General features: G+C 36.6%; 1 protein-coding gene across 2 annotated transcripts in view; it reads left to right on the top strand.

Moving 5' to 3' along the window:
* The first annotated feature begins 11,257 nt into the window (after positions 1-11,257).
* LOC131033016 (5-formyltetrahydrofolate cyclo-ligase, mitochondrial) overlaps positions 11,258-22,573 on the top strand; it is a 41,587-nt gene continuing 30,271 nt past the window's right edge. Inside the window, exons 1-3 of one of the 2 annotated variants that reach the window (XM_057964120.2) lie at positions 11,262-11,595; positions 11,820-11,960; positions 19,795-19,944. In XM_057964120.2, the coding sequence (XP_057820103.2) occupies positions 11,343-11,595; positions 11,820-11,960; positions 19,795-19,944 (544 nt within the window). In that variant the 5' untranslated portion in view covers positions 11,262-11,342. Of the gene's footprint in view, positions 11,596-11,819; positions 11,961-19,794; positions 19,945-22,573 lie in introns of both variants that reach the window. The other variant, XM_057964121.2, reaches the window with a different exon arrangement.

The raw sequence follows: 22,573 nt of genomic DNA on the forward strand, positions 1-22,573 counted from the left end.
GATTTTAGAAGAAGTGAATTTGATGGGGCCCGGAATTAATTAATTCAATCCTTAGATTTATTAATAAGTAGATGAAAAGGAAGGATTTAATCAATTTTTTTATGAATTCAATTAAATTGGGGAGGGAGATTAATTAAATAATTGCTTATTCAATTACTTATCTTCAGACCATTTTTAGGTGTATACAGTTACCAATAGTGCTAAATGTCTCCTCGTTCCAATATTCTCTTAGGAGATTGTAAAGTCTCGACCAGATTAGAACTTCTTCTAGATGGGCTTTCAATGGATTAAAGTTTGGCTCCCATTCCTTCACAAACAAACTCTTTCCTCCCATAAAAAAAGGGGCCATTATTAAAAACCCAGTTTTTACTAAATCCATCCTCTGCAATGCCTAGGAAGAAACCATTTGACATGGTTTTAATCTCCAGCTTGAAGGGCTAGTTATCTGCACACCACTGCTTCACTCGAATAAGTGCAAGCCATTCCCCAACCCATTTCATAAAAAACCCTCTCGCTTTCAAAAAAGAAATTGAATCACTCCAACTATTGTTGTCTAGAAAAAGGACAATTTCTTGGCTTCAGGATAGGACTGCAAATCCTTCTCCTTTTCCACTCTAGGTATCTTCTTCGGTCACTATTTCATTTCGTGGACCTTCTTCCACTCTGACTTCAAGCAATTAGGATGAAGGCCCCAGAAGGATCATTTGTACACCAGTTAAAACCCTTGTTTATGCCATGATTGTTGTCCAAACGCGACTGGGAGGGAAACTGGAACCTATTCTAATCCTCCCAAACCCACTTAGGTTTCGACCATGGCCTAAAAGTCGGCTGAACATAGTATCTGGGTTGTTCCTTTTGCCTCAAATCTGTGAACTCCCTTGGTTGTAGACCGAGCCTTCGCCTAGATGCCATTTTCCCACTCTCTATTAGTTTAAAAATGTATCTTTCGATACAACAAATCCACAACTTAACCATCACACTATAAGATGAATTAAAAAATATCTAGTTTTATTTCTAATAATTATTCTTTAATTAATTTTAATTTTACTTTTACTTTTAATTTAATATATAATTTTTAAATTTAATTAATTTCACTTAGTTATAAATAAAATCTACATAATGAATAAAACAAATATCCTGTAATTATCAAATCCACTCTTTTTCAATTAAGTTTTAATTTGATAATTAAAAACTCAATGAATGATTTTTCTATTTCTAAAGAATCTACCCATTTAACTATTTACAAATTCATTTAGTGGCAAAGAAAATCAATGCCACAATTAGCAACTAGCCATAATCTATTTTGGATCTTTAGAATGAATTAGTGGAGGCCGACCCAAAAAGTAAGAAAACTAAGGATGAAATTAAAGTAGGGATTCAAACCACTCTTGATGACAAAATCAGGCCTTGGAGAGCATGTCGCTTTCCTTGCCAACCATGAAAATCATGACTTGGAATGTTAGGGGCCTCAATGCCCCTAACAAAAAATGCCTTGTTAAATCTCAAATATATTCAAGTAGGGAAAACATTTTTTTATTTCAAGTAACAATTTTTTTCAAAGCTCATACCGATCAACCTTTCAACAAATGGAAAAATTGGAAATATTTAGCTTCTCCTTGTATAGGAGCTTTTGGGGGTTTGGTCACTTTGTGGAAGGAGAAAAACATTCAGATAGAAAGTATTTTAAAAAAGGCTAGCTAGATGTAGGATCGGATCAAACATTTTGATTCAAAATTCTATCTACTAAATAGTTATGGGCCTAATTCAATAGTGGCAAAAAATTACTATGGGATGCTTTATCTCTAACTCCAGCAACTAAAAAAGAGGAAACATTTATCTTAGGAGGTGATTTTAATGTCATTCTTTTCTTGCACGACAAATATGGAGGTATTCTACCTCCCTTCAAAAATCTTTAAGATTTTCAATGATTTTGTGTCCAATAATGGCCTTATTGATTGTATTCCATCAAATTGTAAGATTACTTGGACTAATAAGAGGAAAAATTTCTTCGCATAGCAAAAATACTAGATAGATTTTTTGTAAATCCAAATTGGAGTGCAACACATGGTAGATGCAAACAAAAAATTCTACCTCTTCCTGGCTTCAATCATTTTTCGTTACAACTGTCCTTTCCCTTTGGGGAGGCTAATCCTAAACCCAAATCAAGTTTCAAGTTTGAGTAGATGTGGCTAGGTGGTGCAAGAAGATCGAGTGAACCAAGCGTACCTCCTAATTACAATGACCTATATGGGGTCAAATATAAAATTTTTGAGTTCTAGATGGTTTCGTGTGTCAAATAAGGTCTAATGAGACCAATAGCATTGTAATAAGGTCATTTGACCATTCATGTAATAAAGTTGTCTAGTTGGTCCTAGGGAGGTCCTAATTTGGCCAATATTGTGCAAATGGATCAAATTGATGTAATAATGTAAAAGTTGGTTCTAATGGTCCTTTAATGTCTATTTGGACCTATTTCAATGTGTTTAAGGTCATGGTTTAGCAAAATGTTGAAAGTTATCATAGTTGGCAAATGTTTTCATGATAAACTTTTCTTTGTAAAGGGCAGTTTTATTTATTCAACGGTCAGTTCATTTTGATAAATGGTTGGAGGAGGTTGTGGTCATTTGGGGTGACACCTTTAAGGAACCCAAACCCCGAAAGATGTAAGTGTGTGTTGAACTGATTGTTTTGAGAATGAAATTGAAGCATCAAAATTGTTGGAAACGCAGGAAATCGTCTAATTTCTGTTGATTGCATACTGAAGGTGGATTGGCAAGAATGATCATCACATCGATCCTAAAACTAGATTGGTTTACCTTTTTTTTGCATTTGGTGTGAATCCTTGAAGTTATCGCTGCCCCATTCTACAAGCAAATCTCTACCGGGTAGCCTAAAACCCTCAAACCCCTAAGGTTTGATTGAATTGGTCAAGTGGGCCATTCAAACCCCTAAAGCCTAGTAGTAGCCCACTCATGTATGCAAGGGTGTGTGTAGTCACAAAATACTTGAGAGTGTTAGTTGTTTGTAAGTGGACATATTGGAGCCCTTTAGTATCATAAGGCATTGTTTAGTTTCATTGAACCATTTCTTGACTTGGTGTTGTGTAAGGACCCTTTGGTAGTAGGGTTTTGGTTGAGTTTGCGAGCCTTAGAGGTTGGTTGGTTCAAGGTTATCCTTCCAGTTTGTTGCCTCCTCATCACTAGGAGATCCGACCTTTCTACCACTTCTTAAGTCTTGGTGAAAGAATGAACCTTTTATCCAAGGATCTAAAATGTATTAATTATGTTAGAAATTGCAATTCTTAAAATCTTAGATCAAATTTTGGAACATCCATAAGTTGAAAAATATATTTGCTTTAAAGAATGACATAGAGTCCTAATTGAGCAAAATGAACGAAGTATTAATTCAAAATGCAATCAATGAACATTCTTATCAACCACAAAATAGCTACAAAAAAATTTGGAAGAGATTTTGGTTAGAAAAGAATTGTATTGGTACCAAAAGTCTCAAGAACTATGGCTTGGAGAACAGGACAAGAACACCAAGTTTTTTCACACTTTAGCCAAAATGAGAGGTCATTCAAATACTATTTTTTAGATAAAATATAGCTTAGGTACTCTACTTGTGGAGAATGATAAGATTTGATTGGAGGCAATCTAATTCTTCTTTAATCTTCTTTCAGTCCCCCAACTCAATCAGGCTTCTTCATTAGAAAATGCTCAAGAACTATTAGATCATATTCTTAAGCTTATATCTCATCAAGATAATTTGGGTTTTCTCAAGACCTTCACCCTTGAAGAAGTCAAAGAAATAGTTTTTCAATCTCTCCAGATAAAGTTCTAGAGCCTGATGGTCTAACTGTTCTTTTCTTTTAGAAAAGTCAAGATTTCTTAGGTTTTGATGTATGGAGGGCTCTATAGGAATTCATAATAAATGAAACTATCTTTAAACAATTCAATACCATTTTTTTGGCACTCATTACAAAAGCTAAAAATCTTCCTTCCTTTGCAGAGTTCATACCTATTTATCCTTGTAATACTATTTACAAAATATTCACCAAGGCCATCTCCTTGAGACTAGCTAAGCTCACCCCCAAATTCATCTTTGAGGAATAGGGGGTTTTGTACCAGGAAAAGAGACTGCGAAGTTCACTCAATCAATCGACATAATTTAGAAGCAGTGATTATTACACTTGAGATGATGAAGGTATATGATAGACTCAATTAACAATTCTTGGAGCTAGTTCTTCTCAAATTTATTTTTTCAAATAAATGGTACAAATGGATATTATGATGCATATCAGGGGAATTTTTTTTAGTTTTAATTAATGAAAATCCATGTGGTTTTTTTCCTCCTCTCAAGGGGTTAAGTAGGATGACCCATTGTCACCTTTCCTATTCATCATTTAGTAGAAAGTTTGAGTAGAACCATTGCAACTTATCATCAACTTCAAATATGGAAAGGGATTAAGATCCCCGATACTATGGAATCAGTCACACACGTCTTATTTGTAGATGACATGCTCCTTTTTGGAGAAGCCTCAACGAGAGAAGCTAAAATAATTAAGAAAGTTTTGGATACGTAATGTGATGTTTTTGGGCAAGAAATCAATGCTTCAAAAGCAAAGATCTTCTTTTAGAATTGTAGTCCTACTCTATGTAACAAGCTTTGTTGCCCTATAAACATCTAGTCATCTCATTATTTGTGGGCTAGAACAAAGGATCCTATTAGTCAGGTATAGCCTCCTCAATTTATAATAGAATAGCCTCTTGGAAAAACTCTTAGTTATCTTTGGTAGGTAGAATCCTTATGATTAATTCTATTTTGGCTACTATTCCAAACTACATCATGTCAGTATTACAAATTCCTAGAAGGGAGTTTTGGTAGATTGGAAAATCAAATTAAGAAGTTTCCTTTGGAAAAGAAACAAAGATGAAAATAAAAAAATCGCTTTGTTGTCCTGGGATAATGTTTGCACAACCAAAGCATCAGATGAAGCAGTTAATCATAACATTGAAGACATAATTCTAGCTTTAGGAGTTAAACTTGTATGAAAGGTTTTTGCAAATCACAAATCAAAACGAACTTCTATCATTTCATCAAAATACATAGACTCAAGAATTAGTTGAAAGGATATTCATATTCTCAAATCCTCCTTCAGGATTAAAGATGTGGAATTTTATCATGAATTGTAGAAAAATCATTCCGCCTTATCTAATATGGACTATTCACATTATGAACAAAAGTATCTCTTTTGGGATGATTCCTAGAATAAGTTCCCTCCACTAAATAATTATGCCATGTTTCAAGAAAAAAAGGTAATCTTAAAGCAATATTAGAGTGACAAAGTACGAGGTTACTTGATTATAAAGGGTCATAATGACATTAAATTATCCCAATGGAAAGATCTATCAAAAATTCCTGTACCTTAGTACAAAGAATTTTTTTAAAGCTGGAACTAAAATAAAGAACAATACATTATAAAAAATCAGAGGATTCATTAATCTAGACTCCCTCACCTTCATACAACTACATAGTCAAAAAGGGTTATGAGTTGATTAGAAATTAGGATTCTCATCTTCAAGCAAGATGTTTTTCATTCTATTGGACAAATGCAGTTCTTCCTAAAGTTTGTGCCTTTGCTTGGTTGGCTCTATAAGGTAAAATTATTACAAGTGAAAGGTTGTTTTATTTTGGTATTGCAACTCCTTTTAACTGTGTTCTTTGTGGCTCAATAGTAGAATCAAGAGATCACCTAAAATCTTTAACTACTCCATCTCTTACTCATGTTGGATGTGGCTCATCAATAAGCTTCACTGACAATCATCTCTTCAATCAGACTTAATTAAGGTGTTTGAATGCTAGCCAATTCTACACAAGAAGTCCTTATTTGCAACCATGTAGAAAGTTGCTCCAGCCATCATGATTTGGAACCTTTGAAGGGTGAGAAACAAACAAATTTTCGAAAGGAAGAAAACTCACTAGAATTTGTCATCAGAAATACTGAAATGGCAAATCTTGAAATCAATAAAAGCATACAACATCAAACACAAAAAAAATGATTCTTGCTTTACATCCTAAGACTTAGAGTTTCTTGTAGAGTGGAAATCAATTACATTGCCTTTTAAAGGTAGTTTAATGAACAACTTGCCCAAAAAAATCAATTGAAAATAAGTAAAGTGGAAACCTCTAGAACATGATTTCATCAAACTTAATTTTGATGGAGTTGCGAAATGCAACCCATATATATCAAGAATTGGATATGTTCTTCGAAATCATAAGAGCTTGGTAATTGTTGCATAGGCCTCATAAATTCCTTTATGGATCAACAATGTGATAGAGGCTGAAGCATTCCTAGAAGGTCTCAAACTAGCAACTCAATTGAAGGTGGAAAATCTAATTATTGAAGGGGACTCTTTAAACACCATATCAGCTCTAAACAAAGTAGAAGTGTCAAACTAGAAAATAAAATATGTTACACAAGAAGCATGGGAATTTCTACCACTCTTTTCAAAAGATCGACTTCTCCATTTCTAAAGGGAAGAAAATAGGTTGGTAAATAGTCTGGCAAATAAGTGTTGTCATCTACATTTGAAGAACAACTTTGTTAGAAGGGATGATATTATGTTCGATCCAATGTTGGCATCAATTCTAAATCAAGAATCATGTTACTAATCTTCCTTACTAATATTTTTTTTTGTGTGTGCAGGTATAACATGATTTATCATTATTTGTGGATTCTTTATATCTCACCTCATGTGTGGGCAAGATTTCAACACATGCCAGTCAATCACACATGGTGCAAAACTTTCTCAATTCTCATAGATTGCAAGTTTGGAGGACACGTCAACAACCAACAAGTACAATATCATTTATGTCATATAAGGAGCACTCTCGATAATCATTGTCATTATGGTATTCATAAATGACAACTTACGTGAAAAATTTACCAAGTGCCTCCATTCTTTAATGTTTGTCAAATCCGTTGCAACTTAGCTCATGTGGACAACTAAATTGAGGGAGGTTCAAGATTTTAGGGATATGCCAAAGTTGTCATTCTCTATAAAATAAATTGTCTCCTCATTCATATTTACACAAGCTCTCAACATTTTCACTTCTGTTGGGCTTTATGGAGAGAGAGAAACAACAGAATCTTCAGAGATACTGAAACCCCTCTTGATAGTGTCTCACACAATTGCTTTAAGATGATCTCAGAAAACATAGCGGTGACAAAGTGGAACCCCCCCCCCCCAATCCTCCTAATTGGATAGAGAAAATTTTTTCTGAAAGTTGGAAGCTCCCCCCAGAGTTTGAAATCATCAACAACCGTGCCAAAAACAAAAGGAGATTGACCAAATGGTGAACCCCAAAATTACACTGGTGCAAACTGAACTTTGATGGTTCTGCCCATAATGCCTGCCAAGTGGGGGTGAAATCATCCACGACCACTTGGGGAACACTGTGGCAGCCTACACAAGTAATCTAAAGAACAATACTGTCACTCAAGCGAAGGGAATGGCCCTCCTATGGGTCTAAAATTTGCCAATTCCATATGAATTAAGCAGTTGGAAATTGAATGAGACTCACAGATTATTGTGGAAACGATGAAGGGGAGATCTACAACTGGCTGGAGAGTGGAGTCCATTTTGAGGGATGTTAGGATCTTCCTGGCCAATCTGGATGGCTTCGCCATCCGACATGTCTTTAGAGAAGGGAATGAGGTTGCTGACTCCATGGCGGCGGCGGGAAGGCTGCAGAACAACTTATGATGTTGGAGGGACCCTAGTCTGTTGCCGGTAATCACCAAGGTGATCTTGGAGAGGGAAAAAACCTAAGTCCAATGAAGAATCTGTTTATCTGTTTTCAAATGAAGGGAGCTAACTTTTAAATTTTAAGTTGGGATAGGAATCCCGCCCATTATGAACCTAGGCTGCCACGTAGCCACGATAGGCCTTGTCACCACCCTCACAAGGGATGCATTTATGATGACAGTATAAATTTTGGGAATGATTATTCCTTAATTATTACCCGGATGGAGCCAATTGGCGGTGATAAAAGGCGATAAAAGGGAAAGGTCAAATCACACTGGCTGGATTGAAGGTCTGCACATTCCTAGTAGATTTCCTAATTTTGATATCTACTTGGACATAAGAGATAATAATCACTCTGATTATTACTTGCTCTTATCTTAAGTTCGGCGCAAATTTTATATCGACTTTGCTTTAGCCCTGCCTCGGCTCTGCATTTTTGCTAGAAGGTCTCACATTTACTCTTTTAAACTGGAGGAATCGAAAATGGGGGGGACAGGCTCAGATTGGAACCCAATAAAGTTGATGAGTTTAGAGCTAAGCCGATGGTGTGGTTCGTCTTCTGGGAGGGCAGCATTGATAAATTCATGGAAAGTATGAAGGGGAACGATGAAAGACTTTCTAAGCAATTTGTGAATTCCTGGGAAGATAGAAGAGTTACCATGGGGGGTATCTTGTTCGAAATTAATGAAGAGGTTATAGCTCAGGTGACAGGTCTTTCTATGGACGGGAGGAAATGGATAAAGAAAATCCATATTGCGGATACCACCAGCCTGAACCAGTTCTTCCACGAGGGCGAAAACCCAGTTAAGAGGGCAGGCAGATTCAATTGGGAGGAGCTCCCTTCCTCGTGGGATGAGGTCTGTTACATTGTGATGAAGTACTTCACGCTGGAGGGAAGGTATGGTATCTTCTATTACTACCATCTCCCTTTCCTTAACCATTTGAGAAATAAGGACTATATTTCCATTTTATTTTTCTTGCTGCATTCTCTGGATGCTAATGTAAAGGATATTGCCGAGGCCAAGAAAAAGGGTAAAGATTTCCCTATCCTCCACCAAGGCCTCATTCTTCGCCTGTACAACTCTCACCTCGCTCTCTGTCCGCCTCGTTCTATCTCCATCCAGAATGTGACTAATACCAGTCCTTCGACCTACCCTACTGCTAAAAATGATGCTAGCCCCCCTCGGCTCCCGGAAATTGGCTCTTGCAGTAAGAAAAATAAAAAACACTCCCCTAAAGAGGTCAGAACTCCCAAGAAAGTTAGAATCCAGGAGATTGGTTCTGACATGGATATCACTGACGAGGTCAACACCCCCCGCCGCTCAAGCAGACTTGCCTCTAAACCCTCGAAAAAATCTCTGAGAGACCCCTCCTCTTCGCATGACATTGGAAATTCTAACCCAACTGATAATGTGGTTTTGTTCCACCATAACCCGACCCCTCACTCCATTAGTTCCACCCAGGCTTTTGAAAGCCCCACATCTTCAAAGAGTCCGGAGCCTTCAAATTCACCCTCACCGACCTTCAGACTGGAAAAAATGATGGTTGTGGAGAAGGCGAGTAGCATAAAAGAGGAGGATGATAACAACTTGGCGGATCTGGAGAAAAAAGTGGTGGCCCTTTCTGATAATGTGCAGGATATCACCAATAGACTGGAGACGGCGGGATCCAAAATCCATAATGTTTCTAAATTCGCATTGAATGTGATGCGCTGCTCGGCTACCACTCTGTGCTTCATGCAGGAAAGTGCGTCCAAGGGTAAAGGCAAGGACGATGAGGACTACAAGGCCCTGTTCAAATTCCTTGCCAAGGAATGGGCAAGAAAGCTCCTCCCCAAGAGGAGCCATGGGAAAAAGAAATGATTTCTCTGAATGCTGCGGAAAGCTGGTTTTTTGTCTACTTTTAGTAGCTTGCGGGCGGATAGCGTTAGCCTTTGTTTTTATTTGAATTTCTATGCCTATTGCCCTATGTGGCATATGCCTAAAACTTTGTTTATTACTACTTTATACTTGCTAAACTTACGTAAAATGATCATAGTTTTTGATAGAGGTAAAGGGCTGTAAATCTGCTGATTATATGCGGACAATGGTTCTGCCACTGTTCTCCTTGTTGTTCCTATGGGTCGGCCCCCTTGTTTTTTGGTTGCTTCTAATATCAAAAACATTTTCACTTCTATTTTTTGAAATAGTGTTGGTGTCATATTGGGGAGGAATGACTTACTGCTTACATAATCATCATATCTCAATTCCAATTAGGAAATGGGAACTTCTAGTTTTAGTACCTTTTACCTCAACTCACTTACAAAAGATTTGCATTTGGGATTGCAAGAAGGTGGAGAGAGCCATCCAAACCATAGTGGGTGAGGATTTTCTAAATGCTACTACACCTCAAAGTTTATATCTTTCACAGGTGATATCTATATTTCTATACAATTGTTTTGACTTGCTCCAAAATTATGGATTTTTAGTTCAAATTGCTCTACAATATGTAAAGGAAGAGTATATTAGTAGAGAAATTTTGGATAATGCCATTCAAAACTATGACCTTTACGAGGGCAAAGCGTGGGTTGGGGGTTTGTTTCGTAGTAGGTATCTGAAAAAGAAACCCATTTTTGTTAAAATGTATGATGACATTAAAAGTAGCCTAGACTCCAACAACTGCAAGATATTTGAAAATAAATTGGCTCTATATGCAAACATCCTGACTCCTCTAGTGACAACCTATTTCTCTGAGGCCTTCTATGCCCTGCATCACCTCCTCATACACAAACCACACACCAACACAAGTGTTAGTTCTCCATTAGACAAATCCAGTGCTTCAAATCCCTCAACCTTCTTTGACACTTCCAGTTCATGTACCTTAGGCCAATGTGGAAGTGGATAAGCCAAAGAACAAAGTAATTGGGGAGAACAATCCCAATATGCGAAATGTATTGAAGCTTTCGAGCAATTTATGCTAACTTTTTGTTTGCTTATCTTTTCTCAATATCACTTTTGATAGTTCCCACTAAGGATATTGGAGCTCGAGTTGATGGCACTATGGATGGAGCTTACATTGATTTTATTTTGTCGAAGGCTGCTGCTTTTGTTTGGTTAATACATTACCCACACGACATGTGGATGATAATTGTATAAACTTTGTAAATTTTGTAAACACTTTCACTTTTTTATGTAATTTTTAGTATTATTAATATAATTAACCGAAAAAATAAAATAAAATAATAATAATAAAAAAGCCAAACTATTTATCAATTATAAGAAAAAGGATATTTAATATACTAAATTATCAAATAATAATAATAAAACGTGAATTTAATATTACAAATCAAAATTTATCTAAGCATTTAAACTTTTATAATGGTTTAATTATGAATAAAACGATTAAGTATTCTAAAAAACCAAATAATAATCACCAAATCAAAGAACCAGGCAACATACAAATTATAATGCAATTTGAAATCACACTGAAAAAAATTCTGAGACACAGAAATAACGTAAAGAATGCAAACAAGGTGCGAAGTTCGAAATTATAATGACAGCACCAATTTCTTACACAACAAGACATCAAAATACAATGCTTTATAATATACTCCCTCCATTTGCTGGTCACACTCTGAGAACCCTCGCGAGAAATTCACTGTCTTTCTCACAGAGAAGAAGAACAATGGCTGCGCAAACAACAGCAGGTGCTGCTTCAGATGCTATTTTAGAGCAAAAGCGTGCACTACGGTCGAGGGTCCGCAGGGATCTCAAGGCTCTTGATCCCATTCAGAGGAGACAACAAGGTGATTCATTTTTTCTCTTTAAACATTGTTATGGCCCCAACAATGAAGAATAATAAAAGTGGCTTTTTTCATTTATATTCCTTTCAAATTCCGTTTTCTTGGATCTGACATGCGCTCCAGATTTGCACTAAACCAAATTTTTTTGTATCTAGTATTCGCTTTTGATGCCTACATATTTATAAGTGGGTATATAATCTGTGGTTGTGCTTTTTTCTCTTGATTAGATGAAGCTGTTCAGGAGCTTGTTTGGGAAGCTCCATGGTTCAAATCCAGCAGTAGGTTATGTGCTTACATAAGTTGTGAAGGTCTAAGAGAAGTGGACACTTCCAAAATAATATCAAGTATTTTACAGAAACCTGAATCTGGTATTTCCCTGAATGCCTTGCCTGTGTTTTATATTTAATTTAGTTAATTTTTTTATAAAAATAACTATTTGTAATTTAAACATGATGGCCTTCTAGGATTTATTGAATAGAATCAGTAAGTGGCTACCTTGTTAATATTTTAATCCTTTGATAGTCTGAACTACCTATGCAGTGTGGGTTGAGCCTGGGCTATTGCGGAGTTTGATCTCCGTAGATTTCTTTCCAGCGCTTCTCCAGCGCTTTGAATAATTCTAGATTGTTTTTGACCCCCAACTGGGAATTCGGCCCATCAGACGTAGTAGCAGAAACGCTTGCTAATACTCTGCTGGAATTGTTGGTGGATTCCTCCGGTTCTCCACCAGCAATCGTTGCCGGGGGGCTTGGTCTCGCTAATTCAATCGTTGGAGACACGGTTCGCCTCTCTAATTCCTCCTCCGCTGCTTTAGTGCTTTATTACTTAAGATATGTAAACACGTGTTGTGCTGGGATGCATACTAGCATAGCTTATTGTAAATATGGGTCATGCTCCAAAGTAAACCATAATCTCTGGTCTGAATCACATATGCTAGAATTATGAATTTTCTTAGAAATATGGTCATGCTTGACTGTACTCCATACTCACTATACCATGCGACATTTATGCTAGAGTAATGAGCCATCTTATTGCGATGGATTTTGGATTTAAAACTAGTTAACAAGATCAGTATCCTTAAACTTTTGAGAATGACAACTTGGAATCTAGAACGACAATCTACTGCCTTACTAGTTACGAGGAATACAAAATATTAAATCATATAGATGCTTTAGTTATATCTCTTCCTTATAGATCAAGTCCTCTTGAATTTGAGCGTGCCTTCCACAAACGTGTAGAGTTATGTAGTTATTGCTGAGGTTTTTGCTAAGTGCCAAGGATACCTATTACCATTACTCTTAAGCTTTTTGAGTTTTTATTTGAATCGAAGTTTCATGAATAAGCTTCACAGATCATGGATTTGTTATGGAATGAGAATTTTGTTTTTAAATTTATAATTTATCCTATTAAATTTTCCTTGAAGTTTTTTAGAGATTCAGATCATGCAAAAGCAAGTTGAGAGTTTAGCTCATGTATAACTTAGGGTTTCCAGGCTGGCCTTCTGGTCATTGCATATCACTTTTGCTAGACCTTTGCAGGTTTCCCGCATTAATTTCAGTTTTAATCCCACCCTTAGGATGGATTGTCTTTAAATATGGCTCTTGTGTGCCTTTTTGCAAATCTTGTTGATAAGAGAGAATGTCACCCAAGTGAGCAAGGAAAATTGTCATGAAAGTTTATGATGAGTTATTGGCCGTGGAAGCTCTTTTTACCAAGTAGATGTTAGTTTATCGATATTGTTGATTTTGTTTGTCAGTGACATGAGAATTACAACATAGCTTTATGGGTGGGCCATATCCTCTTTGAGCAATCTATCACCACTTGGGTGAAGTATGTTTGGGGACCCTATGGCATCAAGCCACAAGGTATTGGAAACTGTTGATAGGTGAAAAATGCATTGCTGCTTTCGGTCAACACAAAATAGAATGCAGAGAATATCCTTTTCTCTCTTGAATAAGGAAATCCCTAATTCTGTTCGGATATCAAAGGGGATAACCTCAAGGTTCTAATTGTCAGGTCTTGACTGCTCAGGATAATTCAGCGGTTGATGTGTATTGCTTGTAAACATGAGGGGACTTATGCATCTTACAAGCTGGCCTGCATCTGGTGATGCTTTGATTCTCAAACCGGGGAAAATAAATAACAAAAGGATTAGGGTTTAGGAATCCTAAGGACAATGATAGTAACAGTTGGTGCTGTGGGTAGACAGATTTCACATAAACTAGTTCCTACTTAGGCAGAGATATACTCACAATTCCACAGGAATAGTGCAATCTCCAAGGGAAACAAAAGATTTTCAGACTATGAATACTCATTTAGATATCCATTTCTAGTGCAATCTGAACCATTCACAGTTGAACTATAAGCAACAATGGGTTCATACTAACCATGCATGGAGACCTACAATCAGCAAGTCTCCAATGGTATGAACCTGAAATCAAATCAAATACCCTCACACTTCACCATTAAGATCACTGAACTCTAATTAGCTAAATGGAGAGAAACCATACAAACAAATCAAGGAAATGACAAAACACCATGCTTCAATGCTTCATTCATTTATTCTGACTGCCATTACAACAATTTCTGTCCAGCAGTCCTATTCTATTCTACTTCTAACTACTGCTAATTCTATTTGCTAGCTTCTAAAATCTAATCGTTCTAATTGTAAAATTCTAACCCCTTTACAATGAGAGAGGCATTGGCCTTTTATAGATTTTACATTCTAGATCAATAGACAGGATTGGATTCATCCAATGGCTTTGATCTGCCTTCTAGAAGCTCTGACAACTTTTTGGTTAATGACTTCAACCACCTCAACTACCCTTTCAGCTACTTGCAACTGTTTTCAATTAATCTTACTAGAAGACAAGATTTCAATGCGTTCGAGTCACAAAAAGGTGAATCAGGTAGCTGGGAAATAACTGACTTGTGTCCCCCTTTTGAATTATATTAAACTGGGCCCACAAGTAGTCATTTTACAATAAAGCAGTTATTTTTACAAATAAATTCACTTTTTGCTGTTTCCATCTATTTATTTTCTGTTTCTGGATAGTCCTATAGCATTTTGTGCAAGCACCAGCTTTCAATCTTGTGCTCTGGCCCTTAACTTGTTGCCACGCTAATGGTGGTAATGGTCCTTGCCTGTCCAATCCTTCTTGCTTTGCCTTTGGGTCTGCTTGCTGGCATCTTCAAGTTTGTGGCATGGAATTCTCCCCTTGGCTCTACTTGGGAATCCTTCGGCTCAATCGGTGCTTCGGATGGTAGTGCTGTAGAGCTTACTTCATATGGTCTCCTTCTTTGTATCCTCCATCCCGCATGAACACATAGGTCAGGGATTAATCATCACCTCACACCATTTATTCTCCGAAGGATGTGAACACCACTGTGCCCGAGAAGGTCTTTGGGCCTGAGGAAGTTGTATCGGCTTGGGATGAACACTTTCAGGAGTGAAGATTTCTCCTAATTCTGAGTTTCCAATAAGCACTAGTCCCTGGCTGCACTAGAAAGGCCTTTGATGCCTTCAACTTCGCCCTTTGTGGCTACAAAACCCAACCCTAGGAAGCAATTTTGGAGGTAAGGCGTTGGCCTTAGAAGGGGAAATAACATCATCATTGAATGTCAGCACAAGACGAGGAAGCTTGGACTCCACCTTGGTATTGAAAGGGCTGATTGACCTCAACTTCAGCTTTAGGAGGGGCCATAAAGGTCATTAGAAACCATGTTTACTTTCACCCCCCTAAACAAACACATAAACCTGAAAGACATGCACAAAACCCACCACTAGGTTCGGCATTCTTAAGGGCCTTTTCAAGCCAAAAGTTAAAAAAAAAAACAGTGAAATCTTTATGCCCCTGAAAACTTCGGTATGGTAAAAGCAAGGGTGTTAGCAAGCTTAAAGGTCTGCTATTACCGAAGTTCATTCAAATTTTGGCAATTTCGGGGTTTTGTTCAGGATATTCAGGGGTACTAGCAAGTTGACGATCTTTAAAAAAACATCGAACTTCGTTCAAGCTAGATGAATTTCGACATTTCTCTCGGGTTTGGTAGGGGTGCTAACAAGTTGTTTTGGACTGATTTTGGTCTTAAACCCTGATGTTTTCTCAAACATTGTCATAAGCTATGGTTGGCTAGTGGGATGAATTCAATCTTGTTGAGGCCTGGTTTATGATGCCTTTGCTTGAGACTAGGCTGAGGTTCACCTTTGCATGCCCTTTGGAGAAAATAAGACCCTTAACCTCGGACCTTTCCTCGGTATTTTCTATGGAGTTTTCAAGACAAACATCAAAAAGCATTTCGAACTTTGCTCAGGTTTGATGGATTTTGGTGTTTTGTTTGGTAAAAACAAGTGCTTTGGAATTACGTTTTTGGCCTACAAAAGTCTGAACTTTGCCCAAGAAAGGGCTGGACTTTGCTTGGCCTTGCTCTCCTTTCACTTTCTCAGCCCATTCTCCTCAAACACACTGATTTAATGGTGCCACTCTTTGATCATGCTCAAGAGAGGCCTTTTGATGCCCTAGCCTGAAATGAGGTAGTAAGAAATGAGATCTTATCATTTCAGTCCTGCAAACACTGAAGTTCTCTTCAAATTTAGTGAACTTGGGTAAAATGTTCGGCAAAAACAAGGGGGTTAGCAAGTGGACTGTTTGGAAAATGCCGAACTTTTTGTAGATAAAAAACCGAACTCTTTTCAAATGCTGGATTAAGGTTAGGCTCTTAGGTGTTTGCTTTAAGGACTATTCAGGGGGCGGGGTGTTGAGCAAGCAGAAATCAGACCTTGTCTTTACTCATTTAGTCCCTTACATGCTCATGCCTCAGCCTTACTTTTGGCATACCAAACATTTTGCTCTTCTCTCTCACACGCTAGCAGGGAAAACAAGACAAGGGGGGCCCCTGTCAAAGATGGGGAATGGTGGGCTGTGCACAACAGAAACCTCACTAAGGTTTTTTTTCATTAAAATAGATGCAACAAATTCCTTGTGATGCTAGTTGGTTTATGTGCAAAACCCTTTTGCTGTTATCTTGCTAAACCTTGGAATTTAATGACATAGAGCAAGCATCTAATAAAGTCTCCATTTGCATAGAGCTCCCAAGCTTACCCATTTATTTTTGGGCCTTTCTAGAGCAGATTATTGAGTTGATAGGGTATTTTATTTGCCAAGAAATTAACAGATTTGATTCCTCCCAACCCCTACTTGACCCCACATATAGGTTTGTGTTGAAGTGGACCTTACCACTGATATGAAAGTCTTTGGAGATTGAAGTGGGATCCCTTTTCTTTTCATAAAATGTGACGTATATCAATTTTCCTAATATTTTCTTTCAATGTGCATCCCCAAACCACAAGATAAGAGATTGTCTTCTTACGTTACGATCCTCTCTTTAGATAGCTTTAGAAACCCCATTGTTAGTTGTTGAGGATGAGGGATGGACAACTGTCATTGGTAAGACACCTACAGTAGTGCCAAAAATATCTAAGTAGAGTGAAATTGGTGTAAAACACATCAACATGTTTGAAAAAATGAGTCTCCTTAGTTTGCCTCAACCACACAAAGTCAAACCACTCAAGTTTTGTCATCTCTAGGCCTTGTTTTGAGTGTTGGGAAATTGACAACTTCTTAGCCCTGTAGATGCTTATGTAGTCTATGGAGACAATAAGTTGCCTAGGGGAAATAATGGGGACAAATGTTGCGTTATCTCACTTGGTGATTTTATCCCCAAACTAGTATACTCTCTCGAGTAACAAATTTGTGGCATTAGGGGATGATGATATTCAAACATATCTTTTTATGGAGGACTTCTTCACATGAAGTTTATTTCGTGGAATGATGCGGCTTCTAGAGGTTTCTCACAGTTTTTTTGTAGGGTTTGCTTGGTAGAGACTTGGCCTATGGATATGATTTGCCTTAAAGAGGTAAATATTTTTGTGTTTCTTCTACAAATGACACTAAATACAGTATGGGCCAGATCTTTGAGTGATAAGAAACCTCATTGAAAAATCTTTTATAAACTTTGTAATCTAGAAGCTATCAAATTTAATATAATGGATTGTGGAAATCTCATATCTTCCTTAATGCATTGTCAAAGTTGAGATTTTGGTTCAAGTATCCTCAAGCTTACTTTCTATATACACTGTTTGGTGATTTAATATTAGGTTGTGACAGATAATCATGTTTGTCACATTGTTCTTCAAGGAGGATTACCTGCCTGGGTCCTAGTGGATATCAACATTGTTGGTATTTGGAGAGTAACTTGCTCCTTCAACCTTTCAAAATCGCTTTTTATCATTTTCTCCATTTAGATACTTTTTTGTATGGCCCTTCTTGCCTTCATCCTATAAGGAGGCATCTTAATCATCAAACCTACACTAGTGCATTTTGTTCGATAATCCGCACCATAACCTTGTATGTCATAGCACAAATTTTATAATTGACGACAGTCAACATAAAAATAATTTTATGAATTTCAGCAAGATTTTTGTAGGTGAAAATTTGACCCAAGTCATGATCTTTAGATCTTGGTGTTTGAAGATGACAATTCAAGGTTCTTATGATGCCAAAAGCTAAGTCAAAAAACGTCTAAGCATGGAACCTTGGACCTCACTCACCATGAAAGCTCAATAGAAAGATGGATAAGTAAGGAATTCCGAACCCTAAGACCTTGCTAATCTTAATTGAAGGAAAGATGGAGAAATAAATAATCTTGAAATTGGTGACATCAAATCTTCTCTTACCCTTGAGACTTGATCATGAGTATGTCGAGTGTAGATCTTACTCTTTGGAAATAACTATTAGAAAAAAATGACAACTAGAATAGAGTCTCATGAACTCTTCAAAAACTATGGAGTATCTTCTCAAGTTTCTCTTGCCTTGAAGAGGGTTTTAGACAAATATAGAAGAATATAACTTATACTTTTGAATCTTTGATTGGTGTTGTAGGACTCAATGGGTACTTAACAAACTCATCGAGTCTTGAGGCGAGCTTGTTTAGGATGGTCAAGGGGACTTGGATCGAAGTCCCAGCAAGTCTGGTTAGATTTGCATGACTTGCTTAGTCTTGACTACAAGACTCGGGTAAGGAAAAAAAACTGAAAAGGATCCACAACACTTCAAAATGCTATTTATTTCATTTGGAAGCACAAACAAGGAGAAAAAAGCAACATTGAAGTTAAAATGAAATCGATTGAAGCAAAAACCATTAAACATATTGGGTGAAGTTGTGAAATCCATTGTTATGATTTCACAACTTCATCCATTCATGAATGCCTAGAGTTGTAAATATAAGACAATGAGAAATAGTTTTTGTCCATAACAAAACAGGAGAAGCATGTAGACCTTAAAAAATGTTTTCCAACCATATGTTCTAGCTAACTCGGTAGGTTTCTAGATACCATACAGAATGTCAAAGTAGGCAAAAAAAAGAGATTCCAGGCTAAATGTGAAAAGAGCAGGTTCATCATTATCTAATTGTGCAAGGATGCCATTACATATAGGCAATTCTATGAGTTCACACAAATTCCCCTTCTTGTATTCTAGAACATTTCGTTTTGAGTACTAGGTACAAATGATTTCATTCCAGTGATTCCATATCTCTTAGATAGGCATCCCCAAAAAAGGTTTTTTATTCCTTAAGTTTCTCGACGAATTTCATTATTTAGAAGTGATATCAGTATATGCTTCAGGGTTATCCATGTCTTGGTAGACCATGTATTGCATGCTAGAAGTCTTAGGGCATGAAAAGCCCTGCAATATAATGATAGTGATTGTTGCAATTTGAAATCTAGTACGGTAGTACATTCATAGACGAATATTTGATTGGGATGATGCCTTCATGATGAATCTTGTGGGTTGAATATTGGTATAATTTTCTATGGTGTGTATATAAACAATATTGCATTGGCTTGGCTTGGAAGCTACTTGTACCATATATTCATAGTATCTTTGTGGTTTTGTTATATGGCTATTTGTCTATCTAGGATGCAAAACATAAACAAACACATGCATTTTATCTTGAATAGTTTTTAAGGGTTTGATTGGCTGTCCTCTCATCTCATTGTACCACATTTTAGAAAGAGAGTGTTTGCATATATGCATCAAAACAAAACAGAAATTGAACATGGTGATTATATTTGCAATTACATTTTCAGCCATTCATCTTGATTTCCTTTTCTTTTCTTTTCAAAATTTAGCATGTAACACGCAGATTCAAAGGTGCTTTATGTTCCTCGTGTTGAAGACAAGGAAAGCAATATGAGAATGTTGCACATTACTAGTGTCTCAGAGCTGATTGCAAATTCAATGAACATATTGGAACCAACGCCATTGGATAGCACTGGAAATCAGAGAGAAGATGGTATGCTGAGTAAACTAATGCTTTATTTTATTCTTTACAATCTTATGAGGAAGTGTGTTTAATCAAATGATTCCATGCTTTTCATATGATTATCTTGTTTTCTCTTGAGTGAGTGTTTTTATAAAATGATAAATTTGAATGGCCCCCAAATCCATAGAGTATGATGAAATGTATATTTGAACTTTGTATCTGGCCTATGTTTTATTAGATGTTTATGCATGCAACAAGAGATGAAATTATCTATTATTAATTGTTATACTAATAATAGTTTAATTTTCCAAGTCTAGATTTGAAGAACAATTTGCTTGATATTCTTGGTTGGTTGGTCCATGCAGTAAGAGAAAAATGCATTGCTTTGAGGTTTGAATTCAAATGATTAATTGTGTTTTAGAGTCATGTATCTTACTTTCTTGTTTTAATTGTTAATCTCGTGCCAATGGTTCACTTTGGTTGACCTTATCTCACTTTCATGTGCCTTTCTTTTTAATTTAAAATACATCCCATATAATGATCAAAAGTTCTAGCCTTCTTGGTGAAATCTATCTTTTTCCATAAACTATTTCATTATTGTCACATTATAAGATAGCCTATGGAAGAAACATATCTATATTCCTCTCTCTTAAGTAGTGCATAATATTGCATGACAACATATTTTACTTGATCAACAACCTACCATGCCATAGGTCAAATAAGTCAATGGCATTGTACTTCTACAAGCATTGTGCTCAGTGTTATATTACAATGATTTTTGCATGGTAACCCAAAGGTGCGTCTCCCACCCCCGAGACGTGTCTCCAGTATTGGAGACATCCCTAGAAATTTCCCGACAGACAAGTTTCTTTTGGCCGTTGTCTCCCTCCGTCTCTGAAGTCTCCCGACTAGAAATTGACATCTCCCTCTAGAAAACTTATGGCAAAACGCATTAAAGGAAAAAAAGGAAGGCCAATAATAAAATAAGCCTGCATAATGTTTCATGCTGATATTTTGGATGATACAAAAATCCATGCAAAGTTATAGTGATCAGATCTATTGACAGTGTAAATTTTTTGAAAGGGACATAAATAGTTGTATGACTGGTTTCTAGTCATTGTAATGGTCTAAAGAGAAATTGCCTTTACTATTTACTGTTCTTGTATGACTGATTTACCTGTTCTTGTTTTCAAAGTTCTATGTCATGATATTTTCTAGAAATTATTTAATTATATTAAAAAAAAGGGCATCTCCAAGTACCCGTCTCCTATTTTTAAAAATTAGCCATATCAATATTGGTACCAATCTCTAGCGTCTCCCAATAGTCCTGTCTCCTGGTGACTATTGTTTTTTTTATTATTGCTTCAACCTTCATTGGAAACATGCCTTAATGCATAGTGACATGTCCGTAGAAATCCTAAACTCTTTGGCATCTCCCAGTACCCTCGTCTCCTAGTGACTATGGATTTTTGTTATTATTGCTTCAAGCTTCATTGGAAACATGTCTTCATGCATGGTGACATGTCCATAGAAATACTAAGTATTCCTAGCCAATTGTAGCGCTTGAATTTGTAGGCATGAATACAGAGTTCAACTTATTCCTCTTTTTTGCCTTTGTTATGCACTTTTATGAGAAAATTTGATATGGGCGAGCTTGGTTGTAGCCATTGTTGATGCTTTGACTTTGCGCTCCTTTCCTAGGAATTTGTTTGGAGACAATTTTTTTTGTTTCTAGTTAAAGCATATATGTTGTGGTGAATTACTCAATTAGCATTAAATTGTTAACCATGACTTGTTTTGTAACAAATATTAGTTCTTGTTAGAGATTTTAATACCTTGCATCAAAAGCCATATAAAGATAAAACAAGTTTGTGAAAATAGTTACAACAGGCTTCACATAAGCTTCCTTTGTTGTTAGGGCATTAATATTATACTTTTAATTCAATGAACTATCAAGAAATGAATGTTTGAACTTTATAATATTGTGCTCTACAAGCCAATGTTACCAATGTTGTAGTCAAGAAAAAAAGGTACGGGTTCCCAAAAAAAGAGCCACGTAACCATAAGGATTGGTAAAATATAAGGAAATTGTATCCTTTTTGAAGTGCAAAACAATAATGTCAAAATAAAAACTGAAAACTAACAATGTATTCACAAATAGCAATAGAGATGGACCCTGCCACTCTTATGCATTACTGTACTTAGCATTGATTAATGTGGCTAAATTTTTTCTTTTGCTTCTCGTTCATGGCGAGCTACTTTTGATCTTGCCTTTGTTTTAGGCCCTTTGGTGGAAGGTAGTATAGTGGCTTCCTTTGATTGTGCTAAGTTTAGGGATCACCTTGCAACTTGGATTCTGTTTTTCCTAAAAGCTTCACACCTTATGTTAAGGATGGGGTGAACGGTTTCTATCCAACTAGGGGCTGTGAAGAACACAAACAAAAATGCTACTAAATCTTTCATAGATGTGGTGCAATATTATGAGACAACATCCCAAAATGGTGGTGCTAGCAACATCAAAAGATCATAGGTGTTGTATAAGGACATGATTAGACCCTTAAATCATTCTTAGTCATCCCTTGTTCTGGCATTTAGGGAAGAAGTTATAAAAGGTGAAGGCTATATCTTAGAAGTCAATTTGATTTGTTGGTTTAACCAT

The sequence above is a fragment of the Cryptomeria japonica genome, chromosome 9, assembly GCF_030272615.1.
Source record: "Cryptomeria japonica chromosome 9, Sugi_1.0, whole genome shotgun sequence".
Taxonomy (NCBI): Eukaryota; Viridiplantae; Streptophyta; class Pinopsida; order Cupressales; family Cupressaceae; genus Cryptomeria; species Cryptomeria japonica.